This window comes from Tetranychus urticae, chromosome 2, assembly GCF_039701765.1.
Source record: "Tetranychus urticae isolate SD_2017Ah chromosome 2, NJAU_TeUrti_SD_1.0, whole genome shotgun sequence".
Taxonomy (NCBI): domain Eukaryota; kingdom Metazoa; phylum Arthropoda; class Arachnida; order Trombidiformes; family Tetranychidae; genus Tetranychus; species Tetranychus urticae.
In genome coordinates this window covers 13,732,484-13,759,453 of record NC_142959.1, presented here as the reverse complement: position 1 = coordinate 13,759,453, position 26,970 = coordinate 13,732,484, and the positions used below count along the sequence as shown (strand labels likewise).

At 32.5% G+C, this 26,970-nt stretch overlaps 6 protein-coding genes across 12 annotated transcripts; 4 read left to right on the top strand and 2 right to left on the bottom strand.

Moving 5' to 3' along the window:
• Positions 1-3,232: 3,232 nt before the first annotated feature.
• LOC107369492 (uncharacterized) lies at positions 3,233-5,372 on the bottom strand. Its single transcript, XM_015937457.3, has 4 exons — positions 5,292-5,372; positions 4,441-5,020; positions 4,312-4,354; positions 3,233-4,198 (listed from the first exon to the last, which is right to left on the bottom strand). The coding sequence occupies exons 1-4, from the start codon at positions 5,298-5,300 to the stop codon at positions 3,562-3,564; spliced, it is 1,269 nt and encodes a 422-aa protein (XP_015792943.2). The 5' UTR covers positions 5,301-5,372; the 3' UTR covers positions 3,233-3,561.
• Positions 5,373-9,686: 4,314 nt separating this feature from the next.
• Positions 9,687-10,427, top strand: Arpc5 (Actin-related protein 2/3 complex, subunit 5). The gene has a single exon (XM_015933792.3). It carries the CDS (start codon positions 9,799-9,801, stop codon positions 10,252-10,254), a length of 456 nt encoding a protein of 151 aa, XP_015789278.1. The 5' UTR covers positions 9,687-9,798; the 3' UTR covers positions 10,255-10,427.
• A 179-nt stretch (positions 10,428-10,606) lies between these two features.
• On the bottom strand, positions 10,607-11,511 carry CSN8 (COP9 signalosome subunit 8). The gene has a single exon (XM_015933781.3). It carries the CDS (start codon positions 11,394-11,396, stop codon positions 10,812-10,814), a length of 585 nt encoding a protein of 194 aa, XP_015789267.1. The 5' UTR covers positions 11,397-11,511; the 3' UTR covers positions 10,607-10,811.
• Positions 11,512-11,562: 51 nt separating this feature from the next.
• LOC107366153 (uncharacterized) lies at positions 11,563-17,377 on the top strand. Of its 6 annotated transcripts, none has more exons than XM_089267594.1 (8): positions 11,563-11,698; positions 12,291-13,276; positions 14,606-15,272; positions 15,353-15,623; positions 15,695-16,139; positions 16,220-16,444; positions 16,778-16,798; positions 16,957-17,377. In XM_089267594.1, exons 2-7 carry the CDS (start codon positions 12,726-12,728, stop codon positions 16,788-16,790), a joined length of 2,172 nt encoding a protein of 723 aa, XP_089123720.1. In that variant the 5' UTR covers positions 11,563-11,698; positions 12,291-12,725; the 3' UTR covers positions 16,791-16,798; positions 16,957-17,377. The 6 variants fall into 6 exon arrangements, with proteins under 6 accessions (XP_089123720.1, XP_089123719.1, XP_089123718.1 ...); XM_089267593.1 differs by lacking the exon at positions 16,778-16,798 and adding an exon at positions 16,528-16,575; XM_089267592.1 differs by having other exon boundaries at positions 16,214-16,444.
• A 954-nt stretch (positions 17,378-18,331) lies between these two features.
• Positions 18,332-19,355, top strand: LOC149093941 (putative methyltransferase DDB_G0268948). Its single transcript, XM_015933770.3, has 2 exons — positions 18,332-18,661; positions 18,733-19,355. Exons 1-2 carry the CDS (start codon positions 18,377-18,379, stop codon positions 19,282-19,284), a joined length of 837 nt encoding a protein of 278 aa, XP_015789256.1. The 5' UTR covers positions 18,332-18,376; the 3' UTR covers positions 19,285-19,355.
• A 377-nt stretch (positions 19,356-19,732) lies between these two features.
• LOC149093940 (putative methyltransferase DDB_G0268948) lies at positions 19,733-25,283 on the top strand. 2 transcript variants are annotated; one of them, XM_089267596.1, is made up of 3 exons: positions 19,733-20,040; positions 20,103-20,135; positions 24,703-25,283. In XM_089267596.1, the coding sequence occupies exons 1-3, from the start codon at positions 19,756-19,758 to the stop codon at positions 25,210-25,212; spliced, it is 828 nt and encodes a 275-aa protein (XP_089123722.1). In that variant the 5' UTR covers positions 19,733-19,755; the 3' UTR covers positions 25,213-25,283. The 2 variants fall into 2 exon arrangements, with proteins under 2 accessions (XP_089123722.1, XP_089123721.1); XM_089267595.1 differs by having other exon boundaries at positions 20,103-20,142; positions 24,710-25,283.
• The last annotated feature ends 1,687 nt before the right edge of the window (positions 25,284-26,970 follow it).

Sequence of the window (26,970 nt, the reverse complement as noted above, 5' to 3'; positions counted from 1 at the left end):
CTCTGGTTAGTGATTGATGAAAGGAATGGTTATATTGATAGTTGCGATGCAATTGGCAAAATATGTGTTAATTTATTGAGAGTTTGCGTTTATAACTTGTTCAATGTTAATTTAATCTGAAATTTTTGTGTAAAACTTGGGATTCGATAAATTCAAATTGAATTGTGTTCATCGAATTTTGATTCACTTGTGTCTTGAGAATGTCAACTTAAATAACTTAACCTCAACTTGATTAATATTGTTGATTATACAGGTAATTCAGGCTGGTAATTGAAGATATTGAAAGTCTCATCTCAGATCTGACAGATCTCTGAGTCTATGCTCATCCCTGAAGAAACCTTTCACATCCTTGAAGACATAACTGAAGTTAGCTTAATTTGCTTGGATTACGATGGATTGATATTTATTGTCAATTTTATTTCTGAATATTAGAAAAGTTTTCATCCAAAGTTATCTCTAATCATTCCATTCAGGCTATCAGTATGCGTGTTAAACACGAAATTCAGCCTAATTGAGAGTAACCAGAATAATTTTGGTCACGCTTAAGTTGAAAGTTTGTCTCTAGATGGAGTCTCTAGTTTTGCCATTTTTGTACAAATTTTGGGTCAATAACGAAAAATTTTGAACAAATTTAATGCAAGTTAGATTCAAGTCTGAGTTAAAACTTTGATCACTTTTGTACCGTTACGAAAGCAGATTTTCACATGAAACCTATTTTACTGGTGGTGCTTTTAATGATCAACCAGAAATGTACTTATTTTGACAAATAGAACTTCACTTTTCCTGAAAATATTAATAGATTAGGTTTTGAGTTAAACCGACCGCATTTTGTGACCATAAGAGTTAGAGAGTTTAAACTTGCTATTTAACTATAACAGTTATTGGTACACATCATGTATTAAATAACTTTTTCAATACAACACCAGTTCTCTTTATTTTGGCCATTTACTTTAAAACTTTGAGGTTCGATATTTCGAGTATGGCATCACCTACAGTCTTCATTCTTTCACCGATTTACTTCTTTACTAATCACTAACTTAATTCAATCAAATAACTTTTCATTAACTCATTCTGGTAACGATTTATGAGCTTTAAATGGACGAGAAACAACTTATTAAACAAACTAAACTCATATTAATGCATATCTTGGTAAATAAACCAATTTTCTGGTTAAACCTGCAAATGAAAGGCAAAGAATGCTGCAAAAACCTCGATCTTTTGAGTAAAGAGCTGAGACTTCGTAGCTTTGTAGGTAAATGAAAACTAAATCCATTGGTACAATTAAAGAATTCATCCGATGGACAGTTTTCAAGAAAATCGAGGTCAAAGTTTAAACTTCGATCGCCTTTTGTACAGAAGTGTGACCAAAATTTTTGATGAAACTCATTTTGCTGTAGTAACTTTTGATAGTTAACCAGAAAATGGACTTATTTGGAGAATTAACATTTTCTGTTTCCTTTAAAACAGATCAGTTCGATTTTTAGTTAAACCGACAGCATTCTGTGACCATAAGAGTTACTTGGATGAAACTTATTTTCGATCTATAAAAATTGTTTGTAAACATTATGGCCTGAATAACTTTCTCAATTCCTCTTCAGTTCTCTTGATTTTGGCCATTAACCCGAAAACTTTGAGTCTCGATATTTCGAGAATGGCATCACCTACAGTCATCATTCTTTAATCAATCATTAGATTACATTATGGACTATAACAGCATATGATTGAATATCGAATAAAATTTGAGCCTATTCATTTAATAATGAATACCCTTTTAACGTATAAGATTTGTGTTTTATAACCATTGAACATTATAAATCAAGTTTCAAATCTTAATACGGTGCTATGACTTTTTTTACGGGACAGAGAATAATTCAATGTTTCAATATTTCATAGGCCATAATGCAATTCAATGTTTGATCAAAGAATGAGGATTGTAGATGATAGCGATACCGAAATATTGAGGCTCAAAGTTTTCGGGTTAATGGCCAAAATCAAGAGAACTGAAGATGAATTGAGAAAATTATTATGGCCAAGATGTTTACAAACAATTTTTATAGATCGATAATAAGTTCCATCCATGTAACTCTTATGGTCACAGAATGCTGTCGGTTTAATTAAAAATCGAACTGATCTGCTTTGAAGGAAACAGAGAATATTAATTCTCAAAATAAGAACATTTTCTGTTTGGTCTTTAAAAGATACATGAGTTATATGAGTTTCCTCAAAAAACCTTCTTCAATAGCTGAACAAAAGGCGATCGAAGTTTCAACTTTGACCTCGATTTTCTTGAAAACTGTCCATCGGATGAATTCTTTAATTGTACCAATAGATTTAGTTTTCATGTACCTACAAACCTACGAAGTCTCAACTCTTTACTCAAAAGATCGAGGTTTTTGCAGCATTCTTTGCCTTTCATTTGCAGGTTTAACCAGAAAATTGGTTTATTTACCAAGATATGCATTAATATGAGTTTAGTTTGTTGAATAAGTTGTTTCTCGTCCATTTAAAGCTCAGAAATCGTTACCAGAATGAGCTAATGAAAAGTTATTTGATTGAATTAAATTATTGATTAGCAAAGAAGTAAATCGGTGAAAGAATGAAGACTGTAGGTGATGCCATACTCGAAATATCGAACCTCAAAGTTTTAATGTCAATGGCCAAAATAAAGAGAACTGTTGTTGTATTGAAAAAGTTATGTAATCCATGATGTGTACCAATAATTGCTATCGACAAATATTCAGTTTCAACTCTCTAACTCTTATGGTCACAAAATGCGGTCGGTTTAACTCAAAATCGAACTTATGTGGTTTACAAAAAAGAAAAGTTCTATTTCTCAAAGTAAGTACATTTTATGGTTGAATATCAAAAGTTAAATCAGTAAAATAAGTTTCAGGCAAAAATCTACTTCCATAATTGTATGGAAAGCGATCGAAATTTCAACTTTGACATCGATCTTCTCGAAAACTAACGATCAGAGAATCTTTTATCTTCCATTTTTCAATTTACCCAGAAGGAGGTTCATAACTATTAATGTAAGGCTATCAATATTTTAATGATTGGACGAGAAGAAGCCGGTGGTTATCCATATCAAACAAATGAATAACCACGAAGTTGGTAACTTTAATTCATCTTCCATTTTCAATTTTTAGTTTTATTCATTCAAAATTCTGAAGCAGTAACTCATAAATTTTCTTTTAGTTGAAAGCAAGTCAATAAATTTTAAGAAACATTATTTTGATATTAACTTATTACTTGCTGAAAAGCATTGATTTTATTGCATTCGATTTACAATTAATAACAAGTATAAAAAATATTTGAATATGATTATGATGAGGGAACGGGAAGACTAAGAAAGGGGAAATTAGCGATGCAAAATGAGCCAGTTTTGAATCGATTGCATCAAATGAGCTTCAAATTTTTACAATCGCCCATTTCGTTGCTTTACCTTTCCATTCCAATAATATTTATGAAAATGCAATTTTTTTGGCTTAAAATAGATTAATTTTTTTCATCTCATTTCATAATGAATATTGAATTAAAATCATTTTCTAAAAATTTAGATCAGTAATGATCTTCTTCAGCGTAGTGAACCTTTGCTGGTCGATATGATTGATGTTCCTTGTAAGTTGGAAGTGGTTGATAGGTTGGCACTGGCTTGTAGTTGTGTGCTGGAGTGTAAGGTTCTTTAACATATTGAGGTTTGTAGCTTGATGGACGGTACTGGACTGCACCATATGAAGGTCCATATGTACCAGTGTAATGACTGGTTGGGTAATAATGTGATTTAGGGTAGCTGGCTGGTTTGTATGAGTCGACTGGGTAATGTTCAACAGTCTTTGGTTCATATGCTGGTCGGTAACTTGGAGACTTGTATTCAGCATGTTGTGGTTTGTATTCTGGTTTGTAGGCTGGTCGGTATTCTGGTTGGTATTCGGGTTTGTATTCAGGCTTGTACTCAGGCTTGTATTCGGGTTTGTAGTCAGGTTTGTATTCTGGCTTATATTCTGGCTTGTAGTCAGGTTTGTAGTCAGGCTTGTAATGAGCTGGAAGTCCCTTTGGTGGCTCGTTAACTTCAAGACTAACACCAGCAGGTTGCTTCTTAACTACTCCAGGCTCATTAGTCTTGATAGTTGCTCTGAAACCGTATTCATCAGCAACATAATCGACAACCCGGTATACTCCATAAGCATCGGTGTATCTGAAAAATGAAAAAATTAATTGATTAATTTTATGCTTGATTAATATAAACTTTAATTTCCAGTCATTGACATTTTACAGTCAGCGTCAATTTATAATTAAGGAGCAACTTACCCGTATGAACCCTTTTTGTTTCCATAATCATCTCCTTTCTCTTCTGTAAATTTGAAAAGGGAAAACATTAAAAATTATTTATATTGAGCTTTTAAATTTTTATGAATTCAATTTTCACATTAGACTAACCTTGATGTCGGACATTTCCATATCCGTCATCAACTTGGTATCCGTAGTTGTAAGGCTGCTTGTACTCTGAGTTATATTCGGGTTTATGTTCTGGCTTGTAAGCAGGTTTATATTCTGGTTTGTATTCTGGTTTATACTCTGGTTTATATTCTGGCTTGTAAGCGGGCTTGTATTCTGGTTTGTATTCTGGTTTGTATTCGGGTTTGTATTCGGGTTTGTACTCTGGCTTGTACTCTGGCTTGTACTCTGGTTTATATGCTGGTCTGTATTCGGGTTGATATTCGGGTTGATAGTCTGGCTTATAGTCTGGTTTGTAGTCTGGTTTGTAGTCGTGCTTGTATGGTCTTGGAGCATAAGTTTTTGGGAGATCAACATCATGGGAGTATTCATGAGAGTATCCAAAAGCTTCTGGTTCACGAGCTTTGTATGGCTTGTAAGTTGCTGGTTTATAAGGATCTGATCGAGGATAAGTTGGCTCGTATTTGGGTGAATATGCATGTGGTGAAGGTGGATGATAAGGAGCTGGTGGTGGCCCGTAATCAGCCAAAGTCATTCCCAATAAGGGTAAAACCAGTAAAATCTATGGACAATGCAAAGAAAATGGAAGAAGAAAATATGAGACCATTTGGGTTACAAGTTGATGAAAGTAAACTTATAAATCTACAAAAATCGAAGATCAATCACAACAAAAGTGAAGCACTCAAATGAACTAGCAGTCCAATTGAAATAACAGAGGAGATCCAAGCACACTATCCATGGTATTCCGTATTGATTGAATCACATCTTTCAACCGTTTCTTAAACTTCAATTTACACAATTTATAAACTCAGCAAACCAATAAAATTACTTACTTTAAACATGGTTAATTTGAAGAAAACTAAATTTGCACGAAAAAAATATAACTTCAACTTTTCCAGCCAATGAACAATTTACAAATGACTTAACATCAACTTCGATTCCTCTTTTTTTATATAAAATACAGAAGAGCCGAAAAAGGCCGAACTATAAAACGATTTTACCAAATGTCCAATATTATGCATAATATTAAAATTATAATAAAAGCGAGTAAAGAAAGAGAAAGAAAAGAAAAACAAAATTTACCGTAAAAAACTGGGCTGACCAATTGATATTACATATTGATAGAAAAGAGAGAAAGAGAAAAAAGAAAGAGAAGAAAAGTGGGCGCGATTTTTGATTCCCAAATGTAGCTATCGATTGAACTGAACAAGGAACAGATTAAGTATCTTTCTTTATGTTAATCAGTCGATTATGATTAAACTCTCTCCATGTTGAACATAATCTTCTTCGTTCTCCTCCTTCTTTCTATACCCAACCAATATATCGACTTCAGCATCACTTTCACTCAGGCCTTAAACCAGATTTTAATTTATCATTATTTTTCATTCCCTCTTCTCTCTCTCTCTTTTCCCCTTACTCACTCATTTTCATCATCAAAATCAAATTAATCAAAACTCAATTGCAGCACTTGAACAACCGCTATTAAGCCTGTCCAAGCGCTGACCCAGTCGATATTGATCAATATATATATATTTTTCCTGACCTTGCAACAATTTATTTTATCTCAAATTATGAATTTACATTAACACTTTAATATTATCACAATAAAGACCATATCAAATGAATAGGAGACTAAATTGACTTTTGGACAATGTTATTATTGTTAATTTGTATTGTAATTAACTGTTACTTTCAACAAGTTAACGACTTTTCCTTTGTTCAACAAGATTCAACTTAATGATGTTAATTTGTCTTATATCAAATGATATTGTTAAACATTACATTAGCCATTTTAATCAACATTTTATCATTTAATAACATCAATATTAAACCAGCAAATTGGTCATTTTCAATTCTCATATCAACCAAGTTGATCGTCTTTGCTTATGAATAAACCTTTTCCATCCTCAAACGCATTATCAATATCTCAATATTTTACATTCAATTTGATATTAATTTTAACACTTTTATTGATATAATTTCAATAAATGACAACCTTGAATGCAACAATTAAATCCAATCATTTATTAGCCTTGATTTGAATCATTTATTTTTAAAATACAAAAAACCAAAAGTGACACAAATTGACTCTTGAAACGACTGTAATTTACCGATAAACTAACCATTAAAGGGTCGATATTTTTACTCAATTATTTTCAGTTTTTCCTTTGTTTTGACCATCGATCGATCATCGATGGACTCAGGCAAAAGTCGTGATTGAAAGCCTCCAGGTAAATCGGTAATCAACAGTAACATTAATAACAAACATTCGTAATTAAATTGCAAAAGTTAAAAACAAAAGATGAGAAAAAAAAACAAAACAAAAAGTACCAAAAATCGCATTTAAAGTTTGCATTTTCCCACCAGAAGAGTCGAGACAGATAATCGTAAAATTGAACTCAATTTAAATCGTAATAATCAAACAATATTGATTAATCATGAATAATCAAGAGCAACAACAAAACCCATTTTATTGGAGATATTGAAAAATGATATTGAAAACAAATGAAAGTGTCGTTAATCAATAATCTAACCCAAGGATAAATCAGATTATGAGAAAAAAAAGGAAACAATTTTTCCTCTTTTTTTAATTCAATTCAAGACCAATTATTAAATTGTTAATTATTGAATTGAACCTTCAATTCAACTCTGTAAAGGTACAAATTGAACTGAATTGATTGTCCGAAAAGTGAAAGTCCAATTTGCATTTGATTGAAGTAAAGACAGCATTTAAATTACATTTTTACCATAAAAAACAAATTTACCAATCTTGACCTTTTTTGCCAACTCTGTAATACAATCAAGGTTGAGATGTTGATCAGTCAACCTTTGACTTGGACAATGAGGTCAGCAAGGGCCTTCAGGGTTCTACCTCTAGATATGAGTTTACTGTTGTAATTACAATCAAATGTTAATCAAAATCTTTGATGGAAAAATTTTCTTCTTTTCTCTCTCTCATTTACGATTCTTACCAATGAAGGAAACTGGCCAATTCCGTTGATATCCAATACATGATCGGACTTCAACTTTTCCTCATCTCCTCCCGTTCATCAATTAAGATCATCTTCATTAACATTTTCTGGTCTCAACAATTTGCTCCAATTGAACCGTCTAAAATGAAGCCTCCAATTGAGATCAATTTTACCGAGAGTTGACAGCAAATGGTTATCATTATTTTAAATCATTTGACGTTTCAAACACTTTTTCCAATTTTTTTCATCAAATCAGTAAAATTGTGAATAAATTGAATTGAAATCAATTTATGCTCATCTTTACCCGAAATTTGGGTTACCCATTGATTAGACAATTTAATTAAACTCATCAGTTTACCATGTAAATCAATCCAACTGTGAGGTAACCAGAAAAGGTTTATGTGTTTATAATTGAAACCAATTACCAACTGTTGATCAATTGATTATTGATCAATTCATTTCTTTTCTTCACCTTCTTTTGATTAAAATAAGATAAAAGTTATTCGCTTTATTGATTAATTGTGTTGATTGATGGGATCGATAGTGAAATTTCAATAATAATGTTGTTCAAGTGTTTACCTTTAAATCAATGTTTTACATAATCATATAAAAATGATGTGATAATCAGTTTTGAGTTGAAAAAAAACGATTAAAATCATTTGTAGGTTGAGTTAATGTAAAGATTTTCAAGTTTGAAATTAAATTGTTCAATTTGCTTCCGTCTTTTAACAATAACTTGATCATCAATCAACCATCAATACAACAATAAACATTCATTAATCAAACAAGTCTTGTTGGTAAATCAAAGGATTCTTTTAATTACCATTGATACATTTTGCTTGTGAGTTGAATACAAATTAGATTATTCATTGAGACTAATCTAATCACTTGTTAACACTTGTTTAAGCAAATGTTGTCTTTTTTTTACGATTTCAATGGTTAATCTTGAAATGAAAGATTAACTGATTAACTGTGAAATGGTAATTAAGAGCAGTAATCAAAAAAGGTAAACTCAAAAAAAGGTTCAATAGCGAAAAGCATAAATCCAAATACGATAAATTAACCTTAACAATTAACTGTTAATAAAAGCTTCATTCATCACCTCAATATTAACTTTAACCTTTTCATTTCTTAAAATTGAAACTCAATTCAACTTTGCTTATTAACTGATTGTATTATTAAACACTTGATCTTGTTAACTGTGTATTAACATTTAATTTCAATTGTAATATTTGATTCAACTTTCCCGTGTGATTTACTGGTTAATCTGTAACGGTTAACTGTAACACTTTAATCTTGAGCTAATCTTAAAAAATAATGATAACTGTTTCAGGTTAAATTGTAATCTCATTGATTGTTATTGTCTTTTGGTTAACATTTTCCTGGTTCAAATGTTAAATATTTAACCACAGAGATTAATCAACAATTAACTCTAATTACGTTGATTGATCATTTTTACATTTGTTTGTTTATTGCTTTTTATGTTGTTTGGTTAACCAATTTTTCTGGTCATTCAGCTGTTTTGTTTTCTGGTTTACAATTTGTTTTTTGTTTCAAATGTTTCATATCTGATTAGATTGATCAATAATTAGTTGTAAATGTAAACAGTTAGGGATAATTATTGCTTTTCATAATCAAGGTTTGATTGGACCTTTAATGTTGCCACGAATTTACAATTTTAACAAATTCAGTGCAATTAGCCGACGGCTAATGAGTACTTTATATTGCTCAGAAAACAAACTTGATCATCCATCGTGAAGATTCAACGTTTGCTGATAATTTTTCATTTCTTTCTTTCTTTCTTTTTTTTCTGGGTCGAAAGTTGAACAATTTTTAATTGTAATTAACAACACACCTTGTTTAACTAAGGTCTTGCTAATCAATTTGCTAAACATTGGCCCAACAACATTGATATTTTGTTTCAGTGTGTCCGCTCATTATTTTTGACATTGATTATTGTGCTTTGTGTTTTCAATGGAAATTAGTTTCACTTTTTTACATTAATTGGGTAAAAAGATACCAGAAAATTGTAACCAAATTACTTTAGGTGCCATTTGATGAAGGATGCTAGTTAAGCAAGGAAATTTTGTTTCCTATTCATGGCTGGTTCCTTCAGGATTGAGATTTTATTTTATTTGGAAAATTGTTATTAATTTTATTAGATTTAATTATTAGGGAAATTGATTTAATCATTTGTTGGCTATTTTTGGGTTTCTTTTTTGGATTTCGCGCCAGCCAGAGGGCGTATTGAAAAAGCTCATATTAGATGAAATTTTTGACACCAAAGGAAATAGTTTTTGGTTTGTTCGGTTAGATTGTCAACTGAGAATTCATTTTTTTATTTTTTAATTGTTACTGTTCCATTATAATGGCTACTAATGTATCTTCTGGTTTCAGGAAAATCGACATTGATTCTTTCAATGATGATGTGTTTAAAGAGGATGATCAAGTGGTTTCCCAATCATCAGGAACTTCATTAGATGACAAGGAGATTTTACAATTGTGCTCTGCTGGTAAACATTATGAAGCCATTAAATCTATATTTGATCTTCAACCTCAATCCTCTGGTGATTCTGCTATCAAAGAGTTGGCATTCAATTTAATCATGCAAGTTTTCTTGGCTGTTAAGACGGGAGATATTGATAGGATTGTGGACAAACTTGACACCGACCAGATTGATCTGTTAATGAAATATGTTTACAAAGGTTTTGAAAGCCCACAAGAAGGATCTTCATCCAATTTATTGGTCTGGCATGATAAAATATTTCGTAAAAGTGGTCACGGTGCCATTGTTAGGGTGTTGACGGATAAAAAGAAAGTTTAACGACCATTTTTATTTCCTCAAAGTTAGTGCACAAATATTTAGTACTATACATAAACACCTTATTTAGTGCACAAACCTTTTTTTTCTACTGTTTTCTCTGATCATTTATTTCCTTGCTTCCCTGAAATCGAGTCAATTGTTGAGCAATAAACGTTATTTTAATATATAAATAAGGTGAAACTTTCATTCAACCATCATGTTATCTCCTTCATTGATACACAAATCCGTGAAACTTCTTTACATGGGCATTTTGATTTTATTATGAGACTCTATGAGTCATAATACGAGTGAATGTTGAAAATATTTCTGATTGGAAGTATTGATAAAATATGAATAACCGATTGTATTGATATCGATTGAAGAAGGCTTGGTAATTTTATTCTGAATGTGAAAATAATTATCCAGATCATTTTGATTTATTTTATAAACGCAAGTTAGTTCAACAGATGATCTGCATATAAAAAGAAGTAATTTCTGTTTCTTTACATGTTTGACAGTAAAGAAAATATTTACGTAGTTTATAAATATTACGGTGGAAAAAAGAAGAATATAAACATTTAATAATGATTTTCAAGGAAAGAAACATAATCGGTCAATTTTTCTAACTGCTCTTGATTAGACGAAAAGACATTTTCTTCGTCGTGAAGGACCTTCTTGGATATTATAAAACCAAATGGAGCATCGATCTTCCATCCTGCTGATTCACCCAGTTTTATAATCTCTTCTTCTGTTGTACATCCAGTCATCTGCATGGCATCACTCAGACTGATTGCTGTATAACCTTTACTTATTAAATGTATAATACGGGATTGCTGTTCTTTCCTCAGATGGCTCATGATTGAAGTTAAATGAGATGGCCATGTTTTTGAATCAATTTGACTGTAAATAGCAGCATAATCACCTTGAATTAGACTTTTACCAATGTCCCATATTGCTTTAAGAGAATCAGATGAGTCTTTAATTGTTTGGGGTATCCTTTTCCAAAGAAATTTGGCATTAAAAGTATCATTATTGGCTAGATAAATGGCGAGAAGATTTTCATAGTCAGCTGCTTCGATATCCTTAGTTTCCAACTCCTTCTGTTCCAATTCTTCCATAACCACATCAAATTTTAAATCACATGTCATTGAAACATCGGCCATTATTCGTGTAACACGATAAATTAGAGCTTGATTAAATTGGTAGATAAAAAACAAAGTTGAACGCAAATAGAATCAACAAACTACACACACTAGATTAGTTAACATTAAAGCCATTTGAAAAAAACAAACCATACCTATGTAATTATAAGAAATAGCAAGAGATGTCAGCATTAGAAAATGTTCAAAAAGCTGATTTTATTTCAATTTTTGTATACTTTTCATCCAATCTAATTAAATGTCAACTTTAATTAAACCAAAATGAGAATAACTAATTTTTCCGTTTTCATGGCTTACAAATCAAGGTAAGATTTCGGATTCCTTTCTTTCAGTTTCCATTCCGCTCTTATTCATCGGTAAATTCATATTGATGCGCAGCTATTATTTCAATCTTCTGAGCGCAATAACAGTGATTATCATGCTACATCTAGGAGATGGAGAATAATGTTGAATATAAAGGATGATGAAAATGATGAGGAGTAGGAGAAGAAAAGAGAAAGATGCTGTAGAATCCATGCTTTGATAGATTTTGATTTTGTTTTGAGCTGTTGTAGTCAGCTAGTGACTCTTTATTAGCCTCCACTTGTCTTTCAACCTGTCTTTTTCCCAATTTTGATTTCATCAAAGTTAGTTTTATAAAAATGGTTTAATAATTACTTCTCTGAAATTTTAGAGTGAAATAGTTTGTTCTTCATGATAATTTGCCATCAAAATTTAATCTCATTTCATCGTCAAATTTCATTTGAATTCTCAATGGGACATCTTTGTTTACTCTTGTGAATGTTTTGTTTACATCAAAAATTCTCATTCTCAAAACATATTTTTAAATTTGATGACAATCATCTTTACTCACTAATGTTTTATTTTTATTTACATCTGTCTCACCTATTATTTCAGCCAAATTTTCGTCTTCCAGCTATATCAAAGCTAATTTATATTGGATGATGTAGACGCTATAGATATCCACCAGATTGACCAGCAATGGTTACCAAGTCTTTCAATTTGGATAAACAGATGTAACTATTTCAAGAAAACCAACTAGCCACATCTTTGGTGCCTTTACTTTCAAGCAAAGTCAATTTACTCATTATCCAAAAGTCTTTCAAAAATATTACTCAATTAATCGACAAATCCAAGTCTTCCAAGTTGATTGAAAATTATCTCATTGGTAGTCACCATTTAAGGCTATCATTCCATATAAATATTAGCAAATCGCAATAATATCATTAGAATAGAATTGATTTTCTAAGCCATTTAAACCAGTCTTTCAATTAGATCAAAATATTATAATAAGTCTTTCAATCAATTCGATAATCACAAATTTCATAAACCATGTGTTCTCAAGCTTGCCTCCAAGAGATGGAGAAGTTTTGGAAAGATTCAATTCGATCCTTGCTGGTGGCTGCATTATCATCTCAACATCATGGTAAATGTCCAGTATCCGAAGTCTCGGACGAACCAAATCAAGCCACTTCGAGCTCTACAATAGCATCACCTTCATCATCAACACCCTCTTCCAGTCTTTCAACTAACACATCTGTGAATATAACTCCTGGTGGATCGAAACACGAATCATCAACATTCTCATTATCACCATTGTCAACCACATCCCAAATTTCCATGAACAACTCAACTTCTTTAACTCCGATGGTAGAGATGACAGCCTCTCTTTTGAGTGATATCATCTCTAATCTGTCAGTTTTAAAGTCAAATCGATCGAGTCAACAACAAAATCAAGCACAATCCAATACAAAAGGAAAGGTTAAACGGAAGCGAAGACGCAAAAGATATACTCTTGCTCAAAAACAGCGATTCCTTCAGCAAAGCGTTTGGAGCTCAACAGAAAACAATGATGGTCAATTGAGAGTTCAAAGTGTTCTCAGGTAAGATTTTTTGTTCACTTATCATTAATCCAAGAGCACCGTGTTAAGTAGGCTGTCAACTAGTTCCTGAAACGTTCTCATTGAACCTGCTTTTTGCCTTTTAAGTACAAGCTTTCCATTTCTTTTAAAAAACTCGCAAAAAACTAAAATAAGCTTTTGATATTTAAACAAGCTTTTTATCAAGTCTGTCACCCAATACAAAGAAATATAATGTAAAGAGTCATTTTAATTTATTGCTTGATTCCTATTTGATTCAATTCACCCACTCTTCAGTTTCAACAACTTTTCATATTTTTCATTCCAATCGTAAAATGAATAAGTCAATCGCCATAAAATACAAAAGATGGATTTGATTAGCTCCACTTAATCGGCAGAATCTTTTCATCTTAGCTTCATGAAGCTGGATTAAATTAATTCCTCCAATAAATTTGTGATTGATTGAATTGCTAGCAAAAAAAGACAAAAGTAATCACTTATTATGTCTCGATTTTTAAATTAGCATATAACAGCATTGAATTGTAGCCTTAACAGCGGTGAGCTATCTATTCTAGATCAACCTGAATTCAAAATGATTATTGGAAATGAATAAAAAATTTCCGCCAATTATACTATGAATGTCACATAAAAATATTGGTAATGATTCTGATTCAGTTCATCTCGATCAACATCCCTGTTTTACAAATATCACAACAAATTGACTACACTTTTGCATACATGTAATAACATTTAGTGACATGTCGCTTCACGCAATCTCTCGTTTTCCCTCTATCTTTCACGATTCTCTGCCTTTATCTTTCCCTGTCATCATCTTTTCTTCCCTTTATATCTTCTCTTTCTTTCTAATATTTCTATTTTTTAGGTTCGATCGATGGGGTAGAACTATCTTGTTACCTTATCAACCATTTTCCCCTTACCATTGGCCATTTCATTATACTATTCAGTTTATTTTACTCTATGCGCAAATTATTTTCAATTTTTGCTTTCGACCATTAGCATGACCATCGAATTTAATATTAAATGAAATTTTTCAATGATAACAGTGTTATTGCTTCACTCCATTGAGCTTCATTGTTGTTCCGAATAAATTTGCTCGTTCAAAGTAAATATCAATTTCTTATTCTGTCATTTCTATTTTCCCTCTTCTCTATGTCTTCCTATTTTGGTTCATCTCCTATGTATTTACATGAATCTTTCTAGTTGACCAGTTTTAAACCTTCACGTGTATAAAATGTATTGAAATTGAAATTCTGTGATTTATCTAGCTTTTATTTAAACTATTATTCGTTTTATTATCTTTATTAATGTGTTTTTCATCTCTTTTTGTTACAGTTTTCAAGAAACACATAAAATGTCAATGTTAAACCAAGAAGAAAATCTTAAATTAAGGAACAATTCGATCAACAAACAGTTCACTCCTAGAATTGGCTATCTAAGTATTGATGGCGAGTTAAAGGAAGATTCGGATGTTGGACAAATGACTGATCCATTGTGTAAAAATTCATTGCCATCAACCACTCATGGATCTAAAATGCAATCAACTGAGCCATGGTCTAGTATCAGTGTTAATGATGCCGATATTCACAATGATGATGGTAATGGAAGTTTTGACAAATCAAGTGCAAAATTAGAGGAGAAAAGCCTTCGGATGGAACAAATAGGATCCATCAAGAGACGACTATCTTCCGATGAATATTTGGATGGCAATAATCCTGATCATTTTGTTAGGAATAATTATAACAGCGATAAGGACGAGTCAAGTCAACTGAATAAGGAGAAGAAAAGAAATGAAAAATTATGTGTTAACCACGATAAATCTAGTCCATTAGAAACTGCTAAACTTGAATCTCATGTAAAGCATTCAAATATATTAGCTTCATTTGCGCCATCAAAATCTTTGTCTTCCTCATCATTGAGTCCTAAAAATGGCTATTTGAGCGAAGGTTCAGATAAGGAGCTGATAAGGGATGATTCAAGGAAAACTGACAATAAATTAAAGGTTGGTTGTCGATAAATTATTTCATTTATTCACAAGTCATTTGATTTTCCGACTAAATTATTTCACCTTTTCAAATTTAGCAAACAAAAAATCATGGGCTTTCGAGATGGGATGATTCATCTTCAAAGGATTCAAATAAACATTCTTATCTTGTAAGCGGCTCAAAAAATGTCAATACTAAAGACAAGGTTGATGTAATTCAATCTTCAAATGGAATTGCAAAAAGACTCATCCAAGAAAAATCAATCAGTATTAATCTCCAATCCATTGATTCTAAGAGATTCAGCTCTTCTGAAAACGATCACATTTCCAGAGATACTGGACTACAAAGAAATGACAATAAATCTTGTGGTAATATCTCAATATCTTAATTTTGTTTGATTAACCTGATCATAATTTGTTTTACTTTTTTACAAATTTAGACCAATCTGAGAGAAGAAAGCGTAGCCACTCTAAAGCCTCCAAAAGTGCAATATCTCCCAATCGAAGCTACAAAAGTAGAAGAGACGAAGTACGAAATTGCGGCAAAGACAGAAAAATTTCCGCTGGTAGAAGTGAAGATAGAAAACAAGACTCAAGTCGAAGTCAAAGCAGGAGTAGAAGCAGGAGCAAGAGTAGCAGTCGAAGTCGCAGTCGAAGTCGAAATCGAAGTCAACACCGAGAAAGAAGTCGAGAAAGAAGAAGAACTGAAAGAAAGCATCGCCATGGTCCAAGCTCTTCCGGGTATCGTGGCAATAAGGATAAAACAAAGGATAAAATATCGAGCCGTAGTAGGAGTAAAAGCCAAACCAAGCGAAGTAGCTCACGCAATAAAAGAGATAAATCATCAAATGGTCGATCTCACCATCGATCTCGCAAACATTCCAGGTAAGCTTATCAGCACTCAACTCAGATTAATTAAAATGTCAAACACTAATATTTATTTTCAATCTTTTCTTAAGTCACAGACGCCGAGGTCACTCAAGTCACAGCTCTTCAGCATATTCCACATCTTCAAGATCATCATCTGCGTCTTCTTTTTCTAGATCTTCATCCTCATCAGATTCTTCACGTTTCTCAAGCTTAATCTCTCGAAGCTCTCGTGGTTCTAAATCACGATCAAAATCTCGAAGCCCTTCAATTCGACGACGAGGTGGTTCACCCAATTTTCTTGAAAGACGTCGTATAACAAGGTATTTTGGATTAGAAAATATATTTAACTTTAAATTTAGATTTATGTCATTCAATTCTAACCTTTTTTTCTCCATTTTTTAAGCTTTAGAGTATTTTAAGTTACAATTTTTTTGTTTTCTTTTCTCATTTGGTAAGATTTATTTTTATTTTCATGTTTTATTTTCCTTTTTATAACATTATTTGTCTCATTTCTCGTAATCTTTACGAAACCAATTTACTTCATTCAATAATGTATTTCAATATCTATTTATAATGGCTAACTTTATTTACCTTCTTCTTACATCTTACTCATGCTCACTCTAATCTGTTGAATCACATTCCTTACACAATAGTGCGGACATTTAAATGAAAAGGTGCAGGTTCAAATGTCGTTATTATGTTGATTGTCCCAACTAACTCATTCTAACCTTCATCGTTCCCTTGTCTGTCTCTCTTAAAATCGACATCTTTTCATTTTCGCTTTCATTATTTATAATCAAAAAGCTAATCATTTTTCTCATTTTTATTTCAGCGCTCGTAAACGACCGACTCCTTACCATAGGGATTCGCCATCCCCTGATAGCTCATCATCCGAGTCGCCAATAACCAAATGCAAACGGACGCTTTCCCAAAGATCTTGCTCTTCATCTTCATCAACATCTTCACCATGCTATTATTACCTGCGTAAATCTCGATCACCTTCTCTTTAGTCTCTCCAGGACGATAATTCATTTTGGAATTTCATTTTGTTTTATTTCTAGTCTTTAAGTTATTAGATTGATACGTTATTATTTTAATTTACTTTGCTAATCAAACCGAGACACTTTATTTGCTCATTCATTTCTAAGTCATGTTTTCTCGAAGTCTTATCATTTTTTGTTTTACCCGTTTTTGTGGGACGAGAATTTAACAATACTAATGTAATCTTGAATTAAAAGCAAACTCAATAATAAGCAATCATTATTTATTCAAGCAGCTCAAATATTATCAAAGGTTGCAATGACTATCTCTAAGATCATAATTTAAAATATTTACATGTTTTTGGAGGTTGCACCAGCAGAATTAATTTTTTGTATAAATAACTGATTCAATGTATCATTGGTTTGATTTACCCGAGTTTACAATGATTTTGATGATATTTTAATTTCTGGAGGAGTTTTAGCAGTGACTCCTATTGAAGCAACTAAAGAGGCAAGCAAGATGAACCAGTTAGCTGAAGTAGTCGAGACAGCTAATCTCAAACCTCGTGGAGGGTTTAGTTACTGGAATCAAGAAATCATGTGTAAAAATATAGCCTTTATCTTTTCCAGTTACACTGAAAATTGAAAGCAACCAAAGGTACATATCAAGATACTCTGATACAAAAATTCATTTACCATAAAATGTACACATGGTCAATGCTTTGTACCAAAGACAACCTTGACAAGACATCAACATTCACCGACAAAATTATCAACTAATGAAAAGCATATGTTTCATGAATGGTGGATTAAAGACGCCGTAATAGTTACCTTCGAGTTTTTTCTGGTTATGTCAAGTAACTCCCCCATGTTGCCTGGTTAATTACGTGATTGGTAGTTCACTTGATCAGCAATCTCAATTAATCTCTCTTATTGGTAACTATCTTCTCCTGGTTTACCAATTTTCCTGGTTAGTTAGCTGGTTATCGTCTTATTATTTCAATTTGTTCAACAAAAAAAGAGTTGCAATCAGATCTGATGACTATCGTAAGACACTCAGAATTATTATAATTAACCAATGTAGCATCTATTGATTTTGAAAGTCAAGGTGAATTTGTTTCATCGGAGCAATATTGCAAAATTGTCTAGCGATAAAACTTAAGATCACTCATCTTCGTTCTTCTCCAAATTATAAAAACGAGAAAAAACTTGCAAAGGTTAGTTGCTCAGTGACTTACTTACAACTCAGGTTAAATAGTTATCAATATCATTATGATTTACCAGCTATTCAATACTCGTAATCATGCCTCAACATATGTTCAGGGTCGACTTTCACCTCCATCAGAGTTGATTGATACAATTTTGACTTATCTTCGCTCAGGTTGTAAACCAAATGAAAATGATCTCTGGCCATTAGCTGTTGATGTTGGTTCTGGTTCTGGTCAATCAACTTTTCTGTTGAAAAATCATTTTACAAATATTCTTGGAGTTGACATCAGTGAGGCTCAAATAGATGAAGCTAGCAGGCGAAATGAATGTTCAAATATATCATTTAAGGTAAGTATTCAAAAAAATCAGTGCTTCAAGTATTAAGTTATAATAATTCATTGAATATCTTCTCTCTGTAGGTTGCACGAGCTGAAACTATTCCAGTTGAAGATGAATCAGTATCATTAATTATAGCTGCTCAGTGTCTTCATTGGTTCGAGTTGCCATTGTTTTACAAGGAAGTTAATCGCATTCTTATTCATGGAGGAGTTTTTGCTGCTTTCGGTTACACCGTTTCACCAATCACAACATCCAACTGTGAAAAGTCAAATGCTTTAGCTGCCATAGTTGAAGAGGCTTACAGTGATTTGGGTAAAATGGGTTACTGGAAAGAGCCAATAATCAAACATCATCGTTCCAAATATGCTGATTTACCATTACCATTTAAAGATACTTTAAGGATTGGTGACATTAAATGTCCAGTTTCATACTCAGGAGAGAGATTTCTGAATTATATAAAATCATGGGCTTCTTTCAATGGATTGGCCAAAGACAGCCAAGAGAAAGCTCATAAATTTGTTGAAAATATTATTGATCGGATGAAAAAAGTACTAGCTACGGATGATGTCTACTCAGCCCAAATTGATGTTACTTTCGAGTTTTTCTTGGTTATGTCAAGAAAGACAGACTAATGCATTTAAACTCTATTCAAATACTCTTAAATTGTTGGTTAAATTATTAATTTACTCTTGCATTTCAAAAACTTGTTTCGTTTAAAATCATTTATTCAGTGTGCTTTTGAATATGGTGTCTTTGGTACACATTTTGGTGTATTTGTTTTAAAGGGTTGATTTGTTGAAGATTCACAGCTGAACATCAGAAACAGATGCTGAAAGCAGGTTGAAGTGATAAAAGAGTCGAGTTGATTTGTGAGCCTAGATTAATGAGCCTAGTAAACACTTAAATGAGCAATTAAAGCTAAATTGAAAAATGATTGATGTTCTGATAAATGTCGGGATACATGATAGAGATTTTACTGAACAACAAAACGAGTTATAGCATTTGAGCATGTCTGAGATTTGTCGTTATAACCTTACGGTAAAATAGTAAATCATGAGTATTTCAAGTTTATTTTGATATTTGATTGTAGTTTACAACACATCATGACAAACCAGCAATTTAGTTCACGTAATCATGCTGCAACATATGTTCAGGGTCGACTTTCACCTCCATCAGAGCTGATTGATACAGTTTTGGATTATCTTCGTGAAGGTTGTAAACCAAATGAAAATGGTCTTTGGCCAATTGCTGTTGATGTCGGTGCCGGTTCTGGTCAGTCAACTTTCCTTTTAAAAGATCATTTCACCAATATTCTTGGAGTTGACATCAGTGAAGCTCAAATCGATGAAGCAAGCAAACGCAATCAATTTCCAAATATCTCATTTAAGGTAAGAGTTAACTCCAAATAGACCTTATTTTGTTTACCTAAATGTTTACTCATTTTTCACAGGTTTCACCAGCAGAATCAATTCCAGTTGAAGATAATTCTGCTTTATTTTTAGGCTTGGTTGGTTACAATTCTAGTGAGCTTAGATGGCGCTCACTATACAATGATTATTTTAGTATTATAAGAGATTCAGAATGCAAGGGATTTTTGGTTTGATGTGTTACCTGAAAAGGTAAAAAAGAATTGAAAGGAGGATAGGAGTAGGGATGTGTTGATTTGATAGGAGTAGTTGAATTAGGGGAAGATTTTGTTTTTGAGTTATCGTTCATCGTCTATTATGAAGCTTATTGTCCCATAAATTTCTTGTAAAAATTTTTTACAGAGATTTGGGTATAAGATTATCAATTTTCGTAGACTGATTTTTCGATAGTTAGCCATTCTCAGTGGGAAGGCTCTTTGTCTTTCTAAATATTTACAATTGAATATGAAGTGTACATTGTCTGGTTCATTATGATCGCATACACATTTTTTGTTGACAGTTAAAAAATTGTAGTACCCTGTGATGATTCTGGCTTGGTTCGTGAGTTTATCATATCCAGTATTGCTGATGTCATGGAGTATTTCATAGGAGTTTAGTTGTTTATATTTGGGTTCTTGCAACTTTTCTTTTATCCTTTGTTTTATTTTCAGTGTTATCCATTTCTTGTTGTTGAGGTCATCCATGGATGGCATAAGTTGTGGCTTGTACATTTTAATCCATTTCATTATTATTCCGTCTTGTTTGTTTATTAATTGGTAGTGGATATACAGTAGGCCAGTTCTCAGCAGCTTTGAATCCAGAGGTTTGTTGCTGGTGATGATGTATGCTGGAAGTCGTCTTTCGTGTTTCCTTAGTCCAATGTAGGAATCAATGAGAGTTTGAAGTTTTTTGTTGATATTACCTGAAAAGCTATAATTTTGTATTAGTGCCATAAGCATTGGAGCATAAGTCATTGCTTTGGACTCAAATATGGCTGAGTTAATCATTCTAACTACTTTTACTGGGAGAGTTCTCATTATTTTTATGGGTGGTTTTAGTTGATTAATCTTGTTGCTGAACTGTTTCAGGACCTCTTCAGAGTCAATGAATAAATCTTCTCCTCTGGAGAGGTTGACACAGATGCCTAGTACTGTTGATTTGTCTACTAGAGATATTGATTCATTCCACTCTTGGAGGATGAACTTATCACTAGTAATGATTTTTGTTTTTTCCGGAGCTATGATTAGTTTTGTTGATTTCAGATTGAGATTGATTGTATTAAGGATATTATCTACTATGTATTTCAGAGTTTTTCCATCAATGGATGCTTTGAAACCTATCAGAATGTCATCAGCGTATACACTGATGCTAAAGTCTATCTCAAAGTTTATGATTTTAAGATTTTTGTTACTGTCTATTATCATTAGTGGAGGAATTTTTAGATCAGCTATACTGTTTATACTCTCATTGATTCCTATTATGAACAGGAAAGGACCCAAGATTGATCCTTGGGGAACTCCAAGTATTTGCCTTTTTAGTTTCCATCCATTGTTGTCCATCAGCATACTATAACGTCCAGATAAATAGCTGATTATCGTTTTGATCAGGCCAATGTTTGCTCCATATCTTGAGCAGTTTCTCAGGATTGGTTCATGGTGGATTTCGTCAAATGCCTTTTGAATATCAGTTTGGATGACGAAGTTTGATATTTCCTGGCATGATATACACGTTTCAGGTTCAAATATGTTCAGAAGTTGATCCAGTGCTGTAATTATGCCTTTGTTTGTTAGATACGCATGTTGATGTTTGAATCTTTCCATTGGTATTGTTTCAATTATTCTTCTACATATTATCTTTTCAAGTGCTTTGATTAGGAAAGATTGCATTTGAATCATCCTGGTTCTGATTCCATCACTTTTGGGGATGATCACAACTTTTGTAATCTTCCAGGCAGCTGGGAAGAAATTAAGTTTGGTGCATGCTGTGATGATGTTTGTTATTACTTCGGAATTGTCTTGGAATATCTTGATTGTTTCAAGCTTCGTTAGGGTATCTGGACCAGGACTGCTTGCATTTAAACTTTTTAAGGTTTTCAAAAGGATTTCTTTTTCCGTTGCCAGTTCTTCCTCAGATAATAGGAAACAGTGATTTGTTGTGTCTGTTGATAGTTTTATATCCTCAAGATTCAAGTTGTATTGTTTTTTACAGATGCTTGAATTTAGGTTGAATTCTTCGGTCGTTTCAGATGGAAGATTTAAAAGCGTGAAGCTCTTTATTTCTCTCCAAAGTCTTTTACTGTCTTTGATTGTGAATTTTTTTAGCAGTTTTTCATCTATAGCTTTCTTTAGTTTCTTTTTGATTTTATAGATTTTTTGCTGGTTTCTGTCAGTTTTTGCTTTCTTGTATTTCTTGACTGCTTTGACCAATTTACGTTTAATTCTTGGCTGTCTCCATATCTTACTTGGATCATACTTTTTGATTTCTTCAGTTAGCTTGATTTGAGCTGTTGTCATTTTGTTGAATAGATTAAAGGTGATTTTGTCAATGATCATCGGATTTAGTGTTGATGGTAATTTAATGTCATTTAAGAGATTTTTGATGATGTCAAAGTATTTGATTCTGTTTAATACTTTTTTCTTTTCCAATGGACAGTTTGTGTTTGGTAAGTTTCTGTTGATTTCATTGATGTTAATGTAAAATGTTGAGTGATCTGTTTCATTTGGTTTGATGATTACTTCAGCTGTTATTTCACTTGAGATCAGAACAGCGTCAATGTGTGTGGTGATTGCGCCACTAATGTAGGTGTATAGATGACTTTTTGGTGTGTAAGGTAGTTTCAGATTTAGGTCTCTGATTAGTTGAGATATTTGCTCAGCTTTGGGAGTGTGTTTGATAGTTGTAGGAGTCCATATATCAACTTGACAATTGAAATCTCCCTGGAAGATGCATGGAATGTTGAGATATCTCTTCCTTATCAGTGTGATTTGCTTGATGATGCTGGAGATTCTATCTTTTTTCAGTGTGGGATGAATATATACATTGAAGATTAGTGTATTTTTACCATCTATCTTTTGAAGAGTAGCTATTATTGATTCATCAATTTTATGAATCGCTTTAATCGAATGTCTCCAGGTTATTGTTGCTGTCTCTCCATTTGTGATACATATTATATTGTTTTCATTTATGGCTGCGATTGCTTGAGAATTTGCCTCTTGAATGCATATTGTCATTTGTGGTTTAATTTGACTAATTAGTTCAGTAGTTTTCCAGATCGATTTGTGGCAATTCCGAGCAATAATCTTCAGCTTCATCATATTCAAAGTCTATTATTTCTTTGAGCTTTGAGATCGCGTGATTAAAGGATGAGCAGTTATTGGATCTGGGTCTATGTTTGATGTCTTTTTGACCAGTGTTCTTGCAGAGGAGACATTCGTTTATTGAAGGCTTTCCAGGATCACATTCTTTTGTAATATGCTTTTCATGGCATTTTCCACATTGTGATTCATTTGAGCAATATTTCGATGTGTGTCCAAAGCGATGACATTTACCACAAATTCTAACATTAAAATTGTCTTTAAATGGAACGGATTCGAGACCAATGTACACTTTTCCTCTTTGTCCTATGGTTTCTCTCGCCTCTCTTGTCATCCGGAAAACAATGAACTTTTTCTTGTAATTGGACCTAGTATTAATAACTTGGCTTATTACCACTTTGACTTCTTGGTCTTCAATTCTATTCCTTGTTTTGAATTCTTGTATGTTTTCCTCAATAATTTCTGCTTGTTCAGCATCCACCACACATGAGATTTGAGGAGATAGAGGAACCAGTGAATTGATCTTTATTTTGCTGCCAATGTTACTTGCTCGTAGCTTGTCTTTGACTTGTCTTAGTGTTTCATCGTCTTTTACCACAATCCTTGTACCTTTATTACTGATGGTGAAACTTTCGCAGTTCACTTTTGATTCAAGAACAGCTTGCTTGATTTCAGATCCAACATCAATTGGGTTGGCTTCCTTATCAACAGGATTGATTATTATGGCTTTGTTGGTTCTTTTATCCTTTCTCCTTCGACTCTGCTTGCTTGGTTGATTTATCTTTTTCTCGATGTTGTCAATCTTTTCAGCCAGTATTGCAGAATTGTCTACTTTCTCCTCAATCGAGATCAGCTTTTCCAATATGGCGTCAGATGTACCAGCACTTTCTTTAATTGATTGAATCTCTTTAATCAGTCTGTTGTCAAGTTTGGCTTGATTTATAATTGTCGCAATGACAGTCACTTCAGTTAGAATGTGTTGTATTGCACCTTTGGTTGCTTTAACCAGAAGATTGTTAACAAGGCTATGTAAGTTGGCAACACGTTTTGACAGGTCAGTAACATGCTTGTCCGACATGTCAAGATCAGCTGATAACACGTTGGATTCACCCATTGACATGTTTGAATTTTCATTTTCACTATTTGGAGACATTTTATTGAAGGGATTTTCACTTGTGATATATCGTTGGATAACTGACAGTTTAATTAACAAGATTTAATGTTGGTTTGGTTTTAATTTGGGAAAATTAATTAGTTAATTAGGAATAAATTAAGAGATAATTTTTGGGGTTCTGCTTCTGCGACTCCTCCCTACCATCTCCCTACCATCCATTCTGTTTCATTAGTTACTGCCTCTCAATGTGTCCATTGGTTTGATTTACCCAAATTTTACCAGGAGTTGGATCGTATGTTAGTTCCAGGAGGAGTTTTTGCTGCCATTTTTTACACAGCTGCTCCTATCAAAACAACTGAAGACGCAAAGATGAATCAATTGGCTGAAGTGGTTGAAAAAGCCTTTGATGATTTGACTGACATGGGACTCTGGGATCAAAGAGTTATCGATTTATATCACTCTTATTATACTGGCTTGCCATCGCCATTCAATACAAACGTCAAACATGATTTCATTTGTCCTATTTCCTACTCTTGTGAAAATTACCTCAATTATATCAAATCTTGGTCAGGTTATAATAAATTAGCTGAAAAAGATCCAGAAAAGGCAAAACTTTTCATAGACAATATTATTGAAAAATTGAAGTCTATACTTGGTACTGAAGATGTTTTGCCTGTGCAAATTCAAGTTGTTTATAAATTCTTTCTAGCTATGTCAAGAAAATAAGGATAATTTTTGCAAAAGGATTTGTTAAAAATTGTTGAAATTTTCATCTAAATAAATCGTTACCCAAAGAATTCATGATTGCTAATTTTAATTGAAAACTAAACAAAGGTTGATTCTAAAAGAAAACAATTAATCACGATCAAGCAAAATAAGCTTTAATAAACCTCAAAAATTAAAATTTCAATTTGGAAACACGTACCAATGTAATAACAAATAATGGGTTGCAACTAAAAAGACACATTTAAACACGCATTGAAACAAATGGCAAAAACGGGTAAAAATGTATTTCTTTCAAACCTAGACTCTGTTGGTTTGTAGAGACAGAAAAACTGAATCCATTTGTGTGATTTGAAAGTTTTTCTGGTCACTAGTTTTCGTGAAGATCGTTGTCAAAGTTGAAATTTCGCTCGTTTTTACACAATTACGGAAGCAGATTTTTGCATGAAACTTATTTTACTGATGTGACTTTTGATAGTCAACCAGAAAAAGTACTTACTTTGAGAAATAGAACTTTTCTATTTCTGTGAAACATAAAAGTTCGATTTTGAGTTGAACCGACATTATTTTGCAACCATAAGAGTTAGAGAGTTTAAACTTAATATTTGTCGATAGCAGTTATTGGTACACATCATGGATTAAATAACTTTTTCAATTTAACAACAGTTCTCTTTATTTTGGCCATTGACTATAAAACTTTGAGGTTCAAAATTTCGAGAATGGTATCACTTACAATCCTCATTCTTGCACCAATTTGATCTTTCACTAATTAATAATCAAATGCAACTAAAAAACTTTTCATTAGTGCATTCGGGTTGCGATTTTTGGGTTGTAAATGGGCGAGAAACAACTTATTAAACAAACCAAACTCATATTAATGCATATCTTGGTAAATAAACCAATTTTCTGGTTAAACCTGCAAATGAAAGGCAAAAAGTACTGCCAAAGACTCGATCATTAATAAAAAGAGTTGAAACTTCGTAGCTTTGTTGGTACATAAAAACAAAATCCATTGGTACAATTAAAGAATGCATCCGATGGACAGTTTTCAAGAAAATCCAGGTCAAAGTTGAAACTTCGATCGCCTTTTGTACAGAAGTGTGACCAAAATTTTTGATGAAACTAATTTTGCTGTTGTAAATTTGGGTAGTTAACCAGAAAATGTACTTATTTGGAGAATTAACATTTTCTGTTTCCTTTAAAACAGATCAGTTCGATTTTCAGTTAAACCGACAGCATTCTGTGACCATAAGAGGTACATAGATGAAACTTATTATCTGTCTATAAAAATTGTCTGTAAACATCATGACCTGAATACATTTCTCAATTTATCTTCGGCTCTCTTGATTCTGGCCATTAAACCCGAAAACTTTGAGTCTCGATGTTTCGCGAATGGCATCACCTGCAATCATTATTCTTTGATCAATCATTAGGTTACATTATGGGCTATAACAGCATATGATTGAATATCGAATGTAACTTGAGCTCATTCATTTAATAATGAAGATCCTTTTAACGCATAAGATTTGTGTTTAATAACCATTAAACTTTATAAACCAAGTATCAAATCTTAATAAGATGCTATAACTTTTTTCATGGGACAGCGAATATTTCAATATTTCACAGACCATAATGCAATCCAATGTTTGATCAAAGAATGAGGATTGTAGATGATAGCGATACCGAAATACTGAGGCTCAAATTTTTTAGGTCAATGGCCAAATTTAAGAGAACTAGTGATGAATTCAAAAAAGGTTTCGA

Coding starts and splice junctions, on each gene's coding strand:
- LOC107369492 (XM_015937457.3), bottom strand. Junction 4,355..4,440: donor TGGAAATGTCCGACATCAAG/GTTAGTCTAATG, acceptor TCAAATTTACAG/AAGAGAAAGGAGATGATTAT. Junction 4,199..4,311: donor AACAAAAAGGGTTCATACGG/GTAAGTTGCTCC, acceptor TTCATTTTTCAG/ATACACCGATGCTTATGGAG.
- Arpc5 (XM_015933792.3), top strand. CDS start 9,799: ATGGCTACTAATGTATCTTCTGGTTTCAGGAAAATCGACATTGATTCT.
- CSN8 (XM_015933781.3), bottom strand. CDS start 11,396: ATGGCCGATGTTTCAATGACATGTGATTTAAAATTTGATGTGGTTATG.
- LOC107366153 (XM_015933732.3), top strand. CDS start 12,726: ATGTGTTCTCAAGCTTGCCTCCAAGAGATGGAGAAGTTTTGGAAAGAT. Junction 16,140..16,213: donor CGATCTCGCAAACATTCCAG/GTAAGCTTATCA, acceptor TCTTTTCTTAAG/TCACAGACGCCGAGGTCACT. Junction 16,445..16,956: donor GAAAGACGTCGTATAACAAG/GTATTTTGGATT, acceptor TTTTTATTTCAG/CGCTCGTAAACGACCGACTC.
- LOC149093941 (XM_015933770.3), top strand. CDS start 18,377: ATGATTTACCAGCTATTCAATACTCGTAATCATGCCTCAACATATGTT. Junction 18,662..18,732: donor GTTCAAATATATCATTTAAG/GTAAGTATTCAA, acceptor TTCTCTCTGTAG/GTTGCACGAGCTGAAACTAT.
- LOC149093940 (XM_089267596.1), top strand. CDS start 19,756: ATGACAAACCAGCAATTTAGTTCACGTAATCATGCTGCAACATATGTT. Junction 20,041..20,102: donor TTCCAAATATCTCATTTAAG/GTAAGAGTTAAC, acceptor CATTTTTCACAG/GTTTCACCAGCAGAATCAAT. Junction 20,136..24,702: donor AATCAATTCCAGTTGAAGAT/AATTCTGCTTTA, acceptor CTCCCTACCATC/CATTCTGTTTCATTAGTTAC.